The sequence below is a fragment of the Anomaloglossus baeobatrachus genome, chromosome 9 (genome assembly GCF_048569485.1).
Source record: "Anomaloglossus baeobatrachus isolate aAnoBae1 chromosome 9, aAnoBae1.hap1, whole genome shotgun sequence".
Lineage (NCBI taxonomy): Eukaryota > Metazoa > Chordata > Amphibia > Anura > Aromobatidae > Anomaloglossus > Anomaloglossus baeobatrachus.
The window spans coordinates 127510235-127524980 of record NC_134361.1 but is presented as its reverse complement, the minus strand read 5'-3'; the positions used below and the strand labels follow the sequence as shown (position 1 = coordinate 127524980).

Genomic DNA, 14746 nt, shown 5'->3' with positions numbered 1-14746 from the left:
TTGCTTTATGAAATAAAATTGATTGTTACACTATAGCACTGAAAGCAGTTTTAGGCTATGTTCACACACTGCGTTTTTTACCTGCGTTTTTGGTCCGTTTTTGCTCCAGAAATTTATTGAGAAATTCTTGTAACCGTTCTGCAGACATTCCCCAGCAAAACCTATGGCAAAAAAAATTAGCTGTGCGCACACTGCGTTTTTTTCTTAAGAAAATTCTTTCAGTAGATTTTCTTAAGAAAAAGAATGAGCATGTCACTTCTTTTCTGCAGCTAACTGCGTTATTTGCCATATATAATTGGCACAATAACGCAGGGAGCAACCAGCGGTAAAAACGCACCAAAAACGCACCGAAAACGTGGCAAAAACGCAGGTGCGTTTCTTAAGAAATTTCTTAAGAAAAATAATTTTTCTAGTGTGAACATAGCCTTATTGTAAAGAGGTGGCTGCACATACTGTCCTCATTATGCATATACATTACAAAGGGCTAACAAGCTAAAAAAAGATGCTGTAAACACTAATAAAAACTGTGCTAATCTAACTTCACAGACATTATTCATAACATAACATAGGGTGTATCATGAAGCCGGTTCTCACAACTGGAGAGAAGCCCAAGAAAAGTTAAGAATCTCTCGTAGTAAAGCCTATTTTTGCAGTACCAACTGTACCAGTATAGCAGAATGGGTTTTTTTTCTTGTAGATTCTTACTAATTTTTGGTTATTTGAAGCATAAAAAAAAATTGTATTCAGTAATCAAGGTCAGTTAGCTGAAAAATAAATGACGGGAAGACGCACACTGCGGAAGAGGAGCGGCTCAATTGACCTCCTACTGCGACTAATAAGAATTAGCACGCTGCTCATTCACACATATCCCGTCTAGAATACAGTGACACTACAGTCTGCCAGAGACGGCCGCCCAAGCACAGGGATCGAAAAAAGAAGGAAAAAACAGCTCTATACCAGGGAAGAGCACAAACATATCAGGTAGAGCCAAACAGGAACGGCAGTGTAAGAACACATTTATATTACGAAGGGTATAAACAATCAAAGTCGTTCAAACATCTTAGAAATTTGATGAAAATTGGGAAGAGCAAACAGGGACACAGTTCCTATGAGCAGAGAAAAATAGAAAGGCCGGACATCAACTATTGATGGGACCTTAAAGGCCGCTTTACACGCAACGACATCGCTAATGAGATGTCGTTGGGGTCACGGAATTCGTGACGTACATTTGTTCTCGTTAGCGACGTTGTTGCGTGTGACACGTACGAGCGACCGCTAATGATCAAAAATACTCACCTTATCATTGACACGCTGTCCATTTCCCAAATATTGTTGCTGTTGCAGGACGCAGGTTGTTCGTAGTTCCTGCGGCAGCACACATCGCTATGTGTGACACCGCAGGAACGAGGAACCTCAGCTTACCTGCGGCCGTCCGCAATGAGTAAGGAAGGAGGTGGGCGGGATGTTCGTGACGGTCCGGGCAATGTTGTGCGCCATGGGCAACGATTTGCCCGTGACGCACAACCGACAGGTGAGGGTATGCACGCTAGCGAGATCGCAGCGCGTAAAGTGGCTTTTAGGCTAAGAACACATAGGCATTTAGCATAGAATTGCGAGAGTATCGGATGCCTTAAACTAATGACCCCCGTCTCCGGCTCTGCTGCTAGTGTAAGCTGAGTGTCATTATAATGTAATGCGATTCTGCAATCGGAGCACAGCTGCGGAGGAGAGGCAGGGATTAATCTTCCTATCTCCTCCATTATCAGCTGATGTGATTATCTCACTGCACTTCGGTGTAATGCGAGTGCAGTGCAATGTTTCTCTCGCACCCATAGACTTGAATGGGTGCAAGTGAAAACTAATTGGATTCCACCTGCAACATGCTGCAATTGTTTTCTCGGTCCGCTTAGGGCTGAAGAAAAAAAAAAAAAATCGCTTACTGGAGCTGCCCCATAGAGTAACATTGGTCAGAGTGGAATACAATTTTTTATCACATTTCACATGCTCCGTTTTACTCGCCGTGTGACCTTACCCCAATTCTTACTAACTATGGGGAGGGGGGTTTGCAACTTCCCTGTTTTGGACTTAAACAGGACCTATCTGTTCTGACACAAACAATAACACAAAACACAACACAAACACAACACAAAAAATAACAGTACATAAAATTATAAGACTTTTCTAAAATGCAAAAGCTATAGTGTTCTTCACAATAACAGACGCAGGCTTTCCTTTTCATTTTATGAGTTAGCTTAAAATCTGGTGAGATTCTCTCCTCTAAGGAGATATTCCTGTAAGGGTAGGAACTTAAGCCCGCTTTACACGCTGCAATGTATCTTACAATGTGTCGGCGGGGTCACGTCGTAAGTGACGCACATCCGGCATCGTAAGGTACATTGCAGTGTGTGACAGGTACGTGTGATTGCGATTGAACGGTAAAACGTTCATCGCATACACATCGTACCTTTCTCTAGAATTGCACGTCAGATTGTTCATTGTACCCGGGGTAGCACATATCGCAGTGTGTGACACCCCGGGAACGATGAACAGATCTTACCTGCGTCCTGCGGTTCCCGACCCACAATGCGGAAGGAAGCAGGTGGGCAGGATGTTTACGTCCCGCTGAGCTCCGCCCCACCGCTTCTATTGGCCGGCTGCCGCGTGACGTCGATGTGACACCGAACGTCCCTCCCACTCCAGGAAGTGGACGTTCGCCGCCCACATCGAGGTCGTATGGACGGGCAAGTACGTCTGACGGGGTTAATTGTTTGTGCGGCACGTTCAACAAATTGAACGTGCCACACATACGATGCGGGCAATGCAAATCGCATACGATATCGTATGCGACATTGCAACGTGTAAAGCAGGCTTAATTCTTATTCCTCCTGCTCCACAATACTTGAGTCCATCTTGTTATTGCCTCTCACACAAGAACACTCAGCATAAAGAAAGCCGATCTCCCATGTGTTTCCATGCTGCTCCCTCCCTGTCTTCCACATCTAAAAAATAGTTTCTTCTAGTTATGCCTTTATGAAACAGAAGTCTCACGCAATGGACAAATTAATTAGATAGTATACAGACAAACCTATATCCCACTGCTGGTGGAACAGACTTCCACCCGTGGCTGTTAGCCAGTAAAATTCCGCTATTAAGTGCTGACAGTCGGATTTAACAAGCACCAGTGGGTAATACGCCATTCCCAGCTCCCACTGGCAGTCTCGTGACGTGATCATGGGGCACCGATGAGTTGTCCTGACAGCCAGGGGTCAGCTGATGACCCCTATTGTCTGTCATGACAAACTTCCTGTGAACACCGGCCGTGATAAGCTGTGCAAATGAAGTCAAAATGTATGCTGTACAGAAAACACAAAAAAGTGTAAAAAATTTGTACTGTAAGGCTATGTGCGCACAGTGCGTTTTTCGCGGCGTTTTTCGGGTGCGTTTTTGGCCTCAAAACTGCAGGACTTTGCTTCCCCAGCAAAGTCTATGAGTTTTCATTTTTGCTGTCCGCACACATCTGGTTTTTTTACCTGCGTTTTTGAGTTAAAAAAAAAAAATGGACATGTCAGTTCTTTCCTGCGTTTTTCTGCGTTTTCCCCCCATGCAATGCATTGGAAAAACGCAGCAAAACGCAGAGATCAAAAACGCAGCAAAACGCAGCCAAAAACGCACCAAATCGCGGCAAAAACGCATGCGTTTTTTTATGCGTTTTTTCGACGCAGGTGCGTTTTTGTGCGTTTTTAGCGACCAAAAACGCACAAAAACGCAGCGTCAAAAAGACGCAGTGTGCGAACCTAGCCTTAAAACGATTAAAGAAAAAAGTGAAAACGTTTTTAAAAATATGAAATAAAAAACATTTAAAAGTTCAATCATCCCCCTTTTTCCCCATTGAAAAAAAAAATACACATTTGGTATCGCTGCATTCAGAAATGTTCTATGTATCAAAAAATAAAATAAATAATCTGATAAGTAAACAGCGTAATGGAAAGAAAAATTAAACGCCAGAATTACATTCTTTTTCGCAGCCGCAAAATTGAAATAAAATAAAATGTAATAAGAGGCGATCAAAACATTGTATCTCCCCAAAAATCAGATCAGTAAAATGGTCTGCTCAAGGTGCAAAAAATAAGCCCTAAGAGGCTAAGACAGCCCCAGATCCCAAAAAATGGAAATGTTACAGGACTCGGAAGATTGTGACAAAAAGCAATAATTATGATTTTTTTTTTTTTAAACAAACTTTTGAATTTTTTATTTGTCAATTATATAAAAGAAAAACTATACATTTGGCATCTACATACTCGTAGCGACCTGGAGAACCATACTGCCAGGTCAGTTTTACATTGTAGTGAACATATAAATAAAAAATCTAAAAAACAATTGTGGATATTGCTCTTTTTTTTTGTAATTTCACTGCAATTGGAATTTTTTCCACATGCTTTAGTACACTGCGTGATAGAATTAATGATTTCATGCAAACATACAACTTGTTCCTCAAGTTATGGATCTTGGAAGGGTAGGAAAAAAAGAAAACTAGCTGGGTTGTGAAGGGGTTAAAGCTCTCAATTTAAAAGGAATAGCTCACAGCTCCTCAGCCTCCTAGTTTTCAAAACCAATAGATGCCCCAGTAATCAGACCATTACAGATCGCACATTACTACCGTGTTTTTCCAAAAATAAGCCCTCCCCCAAAAATAAGCCCTAGCAGGGATTTTCAGCATTTTCGGAGCACGGCTTAAATATAAGCCCTACCCCAAAAATAAGCCCTAGTCATGGTTCAATAATGAAGTGTCCATGCAGCTAAAAAAAGATACAGATACTGCAGGATACTTCATTATATAGACAGCGGCACCCTGCAATCACTCACCCGATGCTGAGTTGCTGGACCTGCAGTGATCACACACACACCCACACACACACACACACACACACACACACACACACACCTCATCCAGCGACACCGATCTCTTCTTGCTGGCAGAATCCTGAGAGGCAGTGCGATGGAGCGCAACGACCTGCAGAACAGGCCGGACACGTGACTTGCTCTCATCATTCCCTGCGGCCGGAAGCGCTGGATGTGATGCGTGCGTGTGTCTGGGATCTGCTGTGTGCGTGCGTGTGTCTGGGATCTGCTGTGTGCGTGCATGTGTCTGGGATCTGCTGTGTGCGTGCGTGTGTCTGGGATCTGCTGTGTGCGTGCGTGTGTCTGGGATCTGCTGTGTGCGTGCGTGTGTCTGGGATCTGCTGTGTGCGTGCGTGTGTCTGGGATCTGCTGTGTGCGTGCGTGTGTCTGGGATCTGCTGTGTGCGTGCGTGTGTCTGGGATCTGCTGTGTGCGTGCGTGTGTCTGGGATCTGCTGTGTGCGTGCGTGTGTCTGGGATCTGCTGTGTGCGTGTGTCTGGGATCTGCTGTGTGTGTCACTATAACCACAATTTCAATGTAAGAGGTAGTAATTAATCCAAAAAACCACCTGATTCAACTCCTCTTATAAAAATATACACTTTATTCAATATTACTAAAATCAGAACACTTGGGATGTTCTCTCTTTCTACTCTAAAAACCACATACAGGACAAGGACAGTTGTGCATGTGCCAGTGTTCAACCCACGCCAGGATTCAGCTCAGGACAAATGGTTTGTGAGGGAGAACAGGGTTCAGAGGTTTCTCAGATAGATATCCAGGTGATACTGAGTCACATATATCCTAGTTATTTACCCCCTGTTCATTCTCCCGGGGTCCTCGACCTCTGTTCCTATAATAAGCTCACCCTCACTCTCTTAGCAGCTTAGGCGGGGGTGACCATCACCAGAGTGATAACATGTAGTGCAGGACAGAACCACAATTAAAGCAACATAAATCATGCGTTAGTTTTCAAGGTTCCTCATGGGACATGGTATCCCTAGTATGAATATAAATCTGTTAGGTAGGAGTCAAGAGGCCCACTTAACTTATGGACCCCCTTAGACTCTCCCGACGCGTTTCTCCCCCCCTAACGCAATATAGGGGATCATCAGGGGACCAATTCTGATTCACTTCATAAATTATCACACACAGGGAACTATTCTTGATTTTTCAGCCAATCAGTAAAAATTAGTCCTTATCTGATGTATGGCTTCGTTAGGGGAAGGCTTGATAGACCTCTCCGTCACTACTGACTAGTCCCTGCGCTAGGATGTCATCAAACCTCTTAACACGTAGCGGTGGTTTTGGGTTTGTCTAGACGGACGAGCTTATGTCCACTCAAAAAACCAGCAGTCGAGGCTGAGAGTCCTGTCAAGGGAGTCAAGCAACATACACGGAACAAATTTGCAGTTTTACTAGTGTGTCTGTGCATCCCCTCATTGACCTGGATAATGTCTGGCCACAATCAGTCCCTGTAAGGAAAACCATATGCAGAGGAGGAGGAAATAGCTCCCTGTCCTACGAATTTATCAGACAGACCCTTTTGCAATTGGATCATTTGTATTCTCGGGTAGTGAACTCCACCAGCAAGGACTGTCAGTCCCGAGTATCTGCTACTCTACGACGCTGGGAGCTCACAGCCGATTCCTCCAGGGTAAGGTGTAGTGTGGTCAGATCGTAGCCATCGTCCAGGCTGTTTTTTTGAGTGGACATAAGCTCGTCCGTCTAGACAAACCCAAAACCACCGCTACGTGTTAAGAGGTTTGATGACATCCTAGCGCAGGGACTAGTCAGTAGTGACGGAGAGGTCTATCAAGCCTTCCCCTAACGAAGCCATACATCAGATAAGGACTAATTTTTACTGATTGGCTGAAAAATCAAGAATAGTTCCCTGTGTGTGATAATTTATGAAGTGAATCAGAATTGGTCCCCTGATGATCCCCTATATTGCGTTAGGGGGGGAGAAACGCGTCGGGAGAGTCTAAGGGGGTCCATAAGTTAAGTGGGCCTCTTGACTCCTACCTAACAGATTTATATTCATACTAGGGATACCATGTCCCATGAGGAACCTTGAAAACTAACGCATGATTTATGTTGCTTTAATTGTGGTTCTGTCCTGCACTACATGTTATCACTCTGGTGATGGTCACCCCCGCCTAAGCTGCTAAGAGAGTGAGGGTGAGCTTATTATAGGAACAGAGGTCGAGGACCCCGGGAGAATGAACAGGGGGTAAATAACTAGGATATATGTGACTCAGTATCACCTGGATATCTATCTGAGAAACCTCTGAACCCTGTTCTCCCTCACAAACCAATTGTCCTGAGCTGAATCCTGGCGTGGGTCGAACACTGTCTGGCACATGCACAACTGTCCTTGTCCTGTATGTGGTTTTTAGAGTAGAAAGAGAGAACATCCCAAGTGTTCTGATTTTAGTAATATTGAATAAAGTGTATATTTTTATAAGAGGAGTTGAATCAGGTGGTTTTTTGGATCTGCTGCGCGTGGGACCTGCTGCGCGTGGGACCTGCTGCGCGTGGGACCTGCTGCGCGTGGGATCTGCTGCGCGTGGGATCTGCTGCGCGTGGGATCTGCTGCGCGTGGGATCTGCTGCGCGTGGGATCTGCTGCGCGTGGGATCTGCTGCGCGTGGGATCTGCTGTGCGTGTCTGCGATCGGGCTGTGTGAGTCAGCATGTCAGCCAGCAGCAGGGGAGAACGGCGTGCAGCAACCACTGGAGATCACAGAAGGTCCTGGGAACCACGCAGACGTCCGGGTCTGGCGAGTATGACTGTCCTGGGAAGTGGGGGGGGGGTCTGCTTTTTTTGGGGGGGGGGTAAACTTACCCCCAACCGTGTTTCTCCAAGAATAAGACCTCCTCCAACAATAAGCCCTAGTGCTTTTTTGGGAGGCAAAAAAATTATAAGACAGTGTCTTATTTTTGGAAAAACACTGTAGGTCAAAGATGTCTCCTACTACAAAAGTCCATTAACCCCTTAATCACTTGTGACATACATTTTCGGCACAGGCCAACTGCAGGGTGTATAATGCAAGCTAGGGCAGGACCTGAGCCAGTTCTCTGTTCTCAGACTGTGAGTTGGATGTTACTAACAGCACGAAGCAGGCCACACGCCCTGATGTGGGTTGTCCTAGAAGGGAGGTGGGGAACCAAGGAGCAGCTCCAGCGGTACACTGAATTACAGGTAGTGTGAGGATATAAAACTGCACTGTGCATCTCATCTTTATAGATGATGAGTGACAAGAAAAAATTCATCTATCTCCCCGGAGTACCCTTTAAAAGCTTTGTCCAGGAAAAAAAGTAAAGTTTCTTGGCTGCTTGGAGCTGTAAAAAAATATATATAAATAAATAAATAAAATAATGGATACTCCCCCCACCGGCACCCACTTGGATCGAGCAGAGGCCACTCCTGGGTCTTTGCTGACACAGGAATAGGAGAAATCACAGTTCCACCAGCCGCAGGGCCGCTGTGGAGGGTGATGTCCCGCTGCAGCCAATCAGAGGCTGCAGTGGTCTTGCTGCTGGTGGAACGGTGACTTCTCCTATTCCTAGGTCAGTGCAGACCCAGGAGCAGTCTCCGCTGGATCCAGGGTAGGCGAGATCTCTTAGTTTGGTATTTTTTACAGCTCCAAAAACCTTGAGAACTTTTCTTTTTCTCCACATCATGAACTGATGAAAGGAGCATGCTTCTCATCCATTAGCAAACTGCAGAGAACGTTGTGAATAAATGACTTTAAGCTGCTGTCTTCACAGACACACAAGAAAATTCACAAAGGACAAATATAGGTAAAAACAATAAAATCCACATGGACAGCAATAGAACATACATTGCAACAGTGCAAATGAAGGCAAATGAGAAGACGAGCCCCGGGGGAGATACCTGCGCAGATACACCGCCTCCTCCTCCTCGGTGTTACAGAACTTGTGAGCGTGTTTTGCTGCATCGATAACTCTCGCTCTGTCCCGCGGCCTCATGGGAAGTTTTTCCAGCTGGCAGTCTGAAAGCGAAGAAGCAGAGGCGAATAAATATATAACACAGGAACATTACCAGCGATAGGTCCTCAACAGTAATGCGGCTACACGGCATTAACCCCTTCAGCACCAAGCGATTTTCTGTTTTTCTTTTTCGTTTTTCCTCCCCTTCTTCTGAGAGCCATATCTTTATTTTTCCGTTAATATTGCCATATGAGGGCTTATATTTTTGTGGTACTTTTGAATGAAGCCATGAGTTTTATCATGTACTGTACTGGAAAGCAGGAAAAAAATTCCAAATGTGGAGAAACCGTGAGAAAAGTGAAATTCCACAATGGTTTTGTTTATTTTTTCTTCACCATGTTCCCTATATGGTAAAACTGATGCATTTGTATGATTCCCCCGGTCAGTATGTGTTCATAGATAAAAGTATACATTTGGTGTCTAAGTGGTGAAAAAAATTCAGAAGTTTAAATAAAAAAAAAAAAAAATGCTTTTGTCGCCATTTTCCAAGACCCGTAGTGTTCTCATTTTTCAGGATCTGGGGCTCAGTGATGGCTTATTTTTTGCATGTTGAGCTGATGTTTTTAATTATACCATTTTTGTGTAGATGTTACGTTTTGATCGCCTGTTATTGCATTTTAAAGAAATGTTGCGGTGACCAAAAAGAATTGGAAGTTTGGAATTTTTTTTTTCTTGCTACGCTTTTTACTGATCAGATTAATTTTTATAAAATAACTTTGATTTTTCAATGGGGCAAAAGGGAGATTGTTTTTTTATTTTTTCATAGTTTTAATAAAAGTTGTTTTTTTTTTTTTGTTTTTTTTTTACAATTTGTTTATTTTACTAGTTTCTCTAGGGGACTTTATCACTGCACAGTCCAGAGCATCACTCAGAGCAGAAATGCTCATCTCCTGTGTGTGTCAGCGCGGTGTTAGCATTCACAGGAAGTGAGTTATAGCATTGTCAGTGGTCATCAACTACCATGACAACACATTAGCGCCCCGTGATCGCACCACTGGGCTGACGATGGCGGCGGGAAACGTTGCGATCCCCGCCGTGGCCCTTTACATTGCGCGGTGAATGTTTGACAGAGCGATCTAAAGGGTTAATAGGTGCTGGTGGATCTTCGATCCCCCTGCGCTTGTCAGCCAGACATGTTTGCTGATCAGATCAGCAGCCATTTGTGGGGAATACAGCAGGCTCGCTGCCAAAGCCCACGGTAACCAGAGGGGGGAACCAAGGACGTAAAAGTACGTCCTTGGTCGTTAAAGGGTTAAGTGACATCTTCCGTTCTACAAAAACTATCACCCACCTACTGGGTAGAATAAATCATTTTGGGACCCACTGCTGGATTTGTGCCCCCAGCTGTCCTCTGACTACAAGGACTTGAACAGAGCAGTTGGTGGGCACCCTGAAAAAAGATAGGCAACGGCAGTAACTGGAGACGTGGAGCCAGGGAAAGACCAAGGAAGAAGGAAAACATGGCCATTATTCTCCTGCTTATTGGGGTCCCTGAGGAGGGACTCACACTAATCCAACAATAGTCAATTATATAGTGTGAATAAATGTAGACCAGAAAATCCCTTTAAAGGGAATCTGTCAACAGGTTTTTGCTACCTCACCTGAGAGCAGCATGATGTAGGCAAAGAGACTCTGAATCAGTTGTTGTATCACTTCGATTACTGGCTGCAGCTGTTCTAACACAATCAGAGTTTTTAGATTTCGCCATGCAGCAGAGCTCAGAGACCTGCCCCTGTCAACACCAGGCTCTCTATAGACATTGTACATTGGCAATGAGGTGTCAATTAGAGGAGGGGGCAGTGTCAGATGATGGGCAACATGCCACAAGCCAACTAATGACAGCAATGATAAGGTTTGGCTGCTAAAACAAACATTACAAGTAAATATCATGGAACTTGACAAGAGGTATTGCTGAATTTTATGTTTCAACCCTTACAGCATGTTGTCTTCAGATTATATAGCAAAAACCCGCTGACAGATTCCCTTTAAAATAAGTCAAATTTGAACTTTAACAGACAAGTGCAAAAAAGAGGAAAGCATTCACTATTAGGACCCCATCGTCTTCGGATCCAAGTCCTGTAAGCAGTACCGCTAGCTAGAAACAATTATCACATGGCCTCTGCATATCGGGACATCACTCCCTACACCTATACTATTGTCCCCCCCGGATCTGCTATGTACCCAGAATATTCAGAGCTGCTAACGTCAGGACAGTGGCACATGCGGGGCCCCTGAATCTGTGCGGTGATTTCTGGAAGCCACATAGAAAGGCCTCAAGGACTCGAAGGGGTTATAGTTTTACAATTCTCCAGGGCTTAGCATGCATCATTATTCCCTGCTTAACGCAGGCAACAGTAATGGGGTTCTGGTCACAACATTAAAGCTGAGAATCCTTATCGGCGTGGCTCGGAGCTGGGTCACACATTAAATAATTACTGCAGCACAGCAGGCAGTGGGTCCCGACACACAAGGACTTAAATCCAATTACATTACCGCACAACTCGAGTGCTGCCAGAACAAAAAGCCAAGTTCACAAGACTTCATCCAGCGATGAAACGCAAATAAATGAGTTGATGTTATTTTAAAAATACGTTTATTTCAGGGAAAGTTCCAAGGGCAGATAAAATGGCACAGCTAATGTCAGACTAAGAAGACTGCAGGGCTACATGCTGCAGAGAGCAGCAATGGCTCCGACACAGAGCGATCAACGTCAGCCACGCAGAGGGGGACGGAATGCTATAAAAGGTCTCTCCCTTCCCCCACACCCAGGGGACAGGCACAGTGCTGAAAAAAACTCAAGTATTATTTAAAGGGATTGTCCAGGAATTTTAAATATTGATTACTTATCCTTAGAACAGGTCATAAATATTATATAATGGGGGACCAACACCTCACAACCCCACCGATCAGCTCCATTGGTGGACGGATCTCTAAGCTGGGCTAGCACAGCTCACAGTGTAGTTGCCAAGAACCGACGCTCAGGTAAGGAAAGGACACCTACACCACAAGCCTGGGCAACCCTTTATTGGGAAAGATAAGAATTTACTGAGAAAATTGTGGAAGACTTTTACCACCTGCCTGTACAGCTAACTTTGATTTTTACAGGGGTGGTCTGACAGATCATTTTCATCCTACATGACTAATAATTCTAACAGCTTTTCTAATGTGCTTTAATTAAAAAGTCTCTGCCATTCGAATTCTAATCGGCTTTATTTTTTTACATACTTCCTGTTTTATGACATTCTATTTCAGAATCCCTAGTGCATGCTGGGATACTCAAATGAGGCGTCATCAAGTCACTGGTACAGCCGCTGTGCTCACCCCCAAACTCAAGCATCATCAGTGACCTCCGTCAGAGGCTGGGCTAGTCCCTGCTGTACTGAGTGTGCCGTCCCCGTGGCAGCAGCCAAGCTGCTCAGATCCGGGTTTGCGGTGGCCTCCAGACCCGGGGGTCGTGCGGCCACTCAAATGAAGGGGGTATTTACAAGGGGGATGCATGTATAGTTCAAGACGCCACCCGTGGTGTACAGTAATTTGGGGAAACCGTGACTCAGCTGCGATCTCGCTAGCGATCTCGTTATGTGTGAGGGTACCTTAAATGCACACCCACTGTGCGCTCCCTCGCAGTCTCTGATGAGAGCTAGTAAGAGATCGACACCGTCAATGCACATTGTAAGGCGAGAATGTGGCAATCAGGAAGGGCAGGGGCCAGCAATGCCCCCCCCCCCCCTCCCAAATGTCACTTTCAGGATGAGGCCTTGTCTTAGTATGCTGCGTTATCGCTTTACAATGCACACTGACACTGTGCTCTGTTGCCAGCTTGTTACTTCCCAGTGCATTAAGAAGAATATTGCAATTACAAGATCCTACTGAGCATAAGTCGTAATGGACACCTGACGCTTGCCCAGAACATCAAGGACTAGCCCGGCCTCTGTAATGGAGGTCACTGATGACACTTCATTTAAGGGTGAGGACAGTGGCTATAGCAATGACCGCAGCCTATGCACACTGATGGCATCATGTTTGAGAATCCCAGCATACACTGGGGGATCACAAACACAATGTAATTAAACCAGAAGTAGGAAAAAATAAATAAAAAAGCAGTTAAATTAGAAAGGGGAAGGTAGGGAATTTTTAATTACGGTAAATTATAAAAAAGTACTTAGATCATTACTTTAAATAGAAAGACATTTAGGCTATGTGCGCACTAGAAAAAGGATTTTTCTCAAGCAATTTCTTGAGAGTGAAGGATTAGCGTACCTGCGTTAAAAATGCAGGTTGGGCCCTGCATTTTTTTTTAATTCTTTAACAGCAATCTAATATATAAAGCTCAGTGTAAGTGTGTCTGTATATGTCTGCTAAAGGAATCCGTACCGTCGCATTTACAATCACGAACTTTTTCACAGATGCCTCATATGACCCAGGGAACGTCATAGACTATGTTTTGACGGGAAAATATAACCCCAAGCTTTACAGTTACTCTCCAAAACCCTACCTCCATTAAACTGAATGGGGGGAGCTACAGGCTATTAATAGCAACTGTCAGTGGTTGCTATAGGAACAAAATAAACTGTTAGTATAGGAAGCTTATGTGTGAGGTAATAAGATGTCGGTGGTGAGACGAATAGACAACGACAGACCTGGGAAAGCGACAGACCTGGGAAAGCGACAGACCTGGGAAAGCGACAGACCTGGGAAAGCGACAGACCTGGGAAAGCGACAGACCTGGGAAAGCGACAGACCTGGGAAAGCGACAGACCTGGGAAAGCGACAGACCTGGGAAAGCGACAGACCTGGGAAAGCGACAGACCTGGGAAAGCGACAGACAAAGAGACAGGGATAGAGACAGACAGGGAAAGAGAGCGACAGACAGACACACACAGAGACAGAGAGAAAGACACAGAGATGGAGACAAATTCAGACAAAGAGATAGACAGACAGTGACACATAAACAAACTGGGAGAGAGACAGTTCTATACCGGGCAACGCCCGGGTACTACAGCTAGTATTATATAGAAATGACATGATTGATATGTCACTCCAGGGGAATGGCAACACGCTTAGCAGGACATAACAGGTAATACAAGTTATCTACATACATAATTGGCAGTTGCGCAGCCGCAGTTCGAACGATGCTCCGGCTTCCAAGTCCTCACCACACGCGCACACACACACACACACACACACACACACACACACACACACACACACACACACACACACACACACACACACACACACACACTTGGACTGGCTACTGGAGGAATCTCCAGTAGTAGCAGGCCTGGCTGCAGCTCCAGAGATCAGGTGAGAGCTCCGGAGTGCAATGCAGATAACCGCAGCCAGGACTGGTATTACTGGCGGTTCCTCCGGTAGCCAGTCTGACGCATACACACACATAGGTCTTCATACACACACTGCTGCATACTCACCTGTCCGGGGCCGCCGCCGCTTCTGCTGTCAGCGCTTTACTGCAGTTGAATGCTTTGTGGCGCTGTAAAGCATTCAACTGCAGTAAAGCCATGACAACATCCTGCCTGCCGCGGCTGCTCCGTACACCGGATGCTATCACAGAGGGGTCTGTGTGCCTGAGGACTGAAAGAAGCAGCTGGAGGTAGCGCAGTCATTGTGAAGAGGTGAGATTATCTTTTATTGTGGAACCATCAGGAGCACATTACTAAACAATGGGCTCATTACAGCAGGGGACATTACAGCAGGGGACATCAGCCCCCCCACACCAGATGTGTATGCCCCCTGCCCCCCCCCCACACCAGATGTGTATGCCCCCAGCCCCCCCCCCCACACCAGATGTGTATGCCCCCAGCCCCCCCCACAC

General features: G+C 45.3%; 1 protein-coding gene across 1 annotated transcript in view; it reads right to left on the bottom strand.

The window, feature by feature from the left end:
* The window catches only part of STEEP1 (STING1 ER exit protein 1), a 79205-nt gene that overhangs the window by 47011 nt on the left and 17448 nt on the right, over window positions 1-14746 (bottom strand). The window contains exon 2 of the mRNA XM_075323996.1: window positions 8795-8912. Within this exon, the coding sequence (XP_075180111.1) occupies window positions 8795-8912 (118 nt within the window). The remainder of the gene's footprint in view (window positions 1-8794; window positions 8913-14746) is intronic.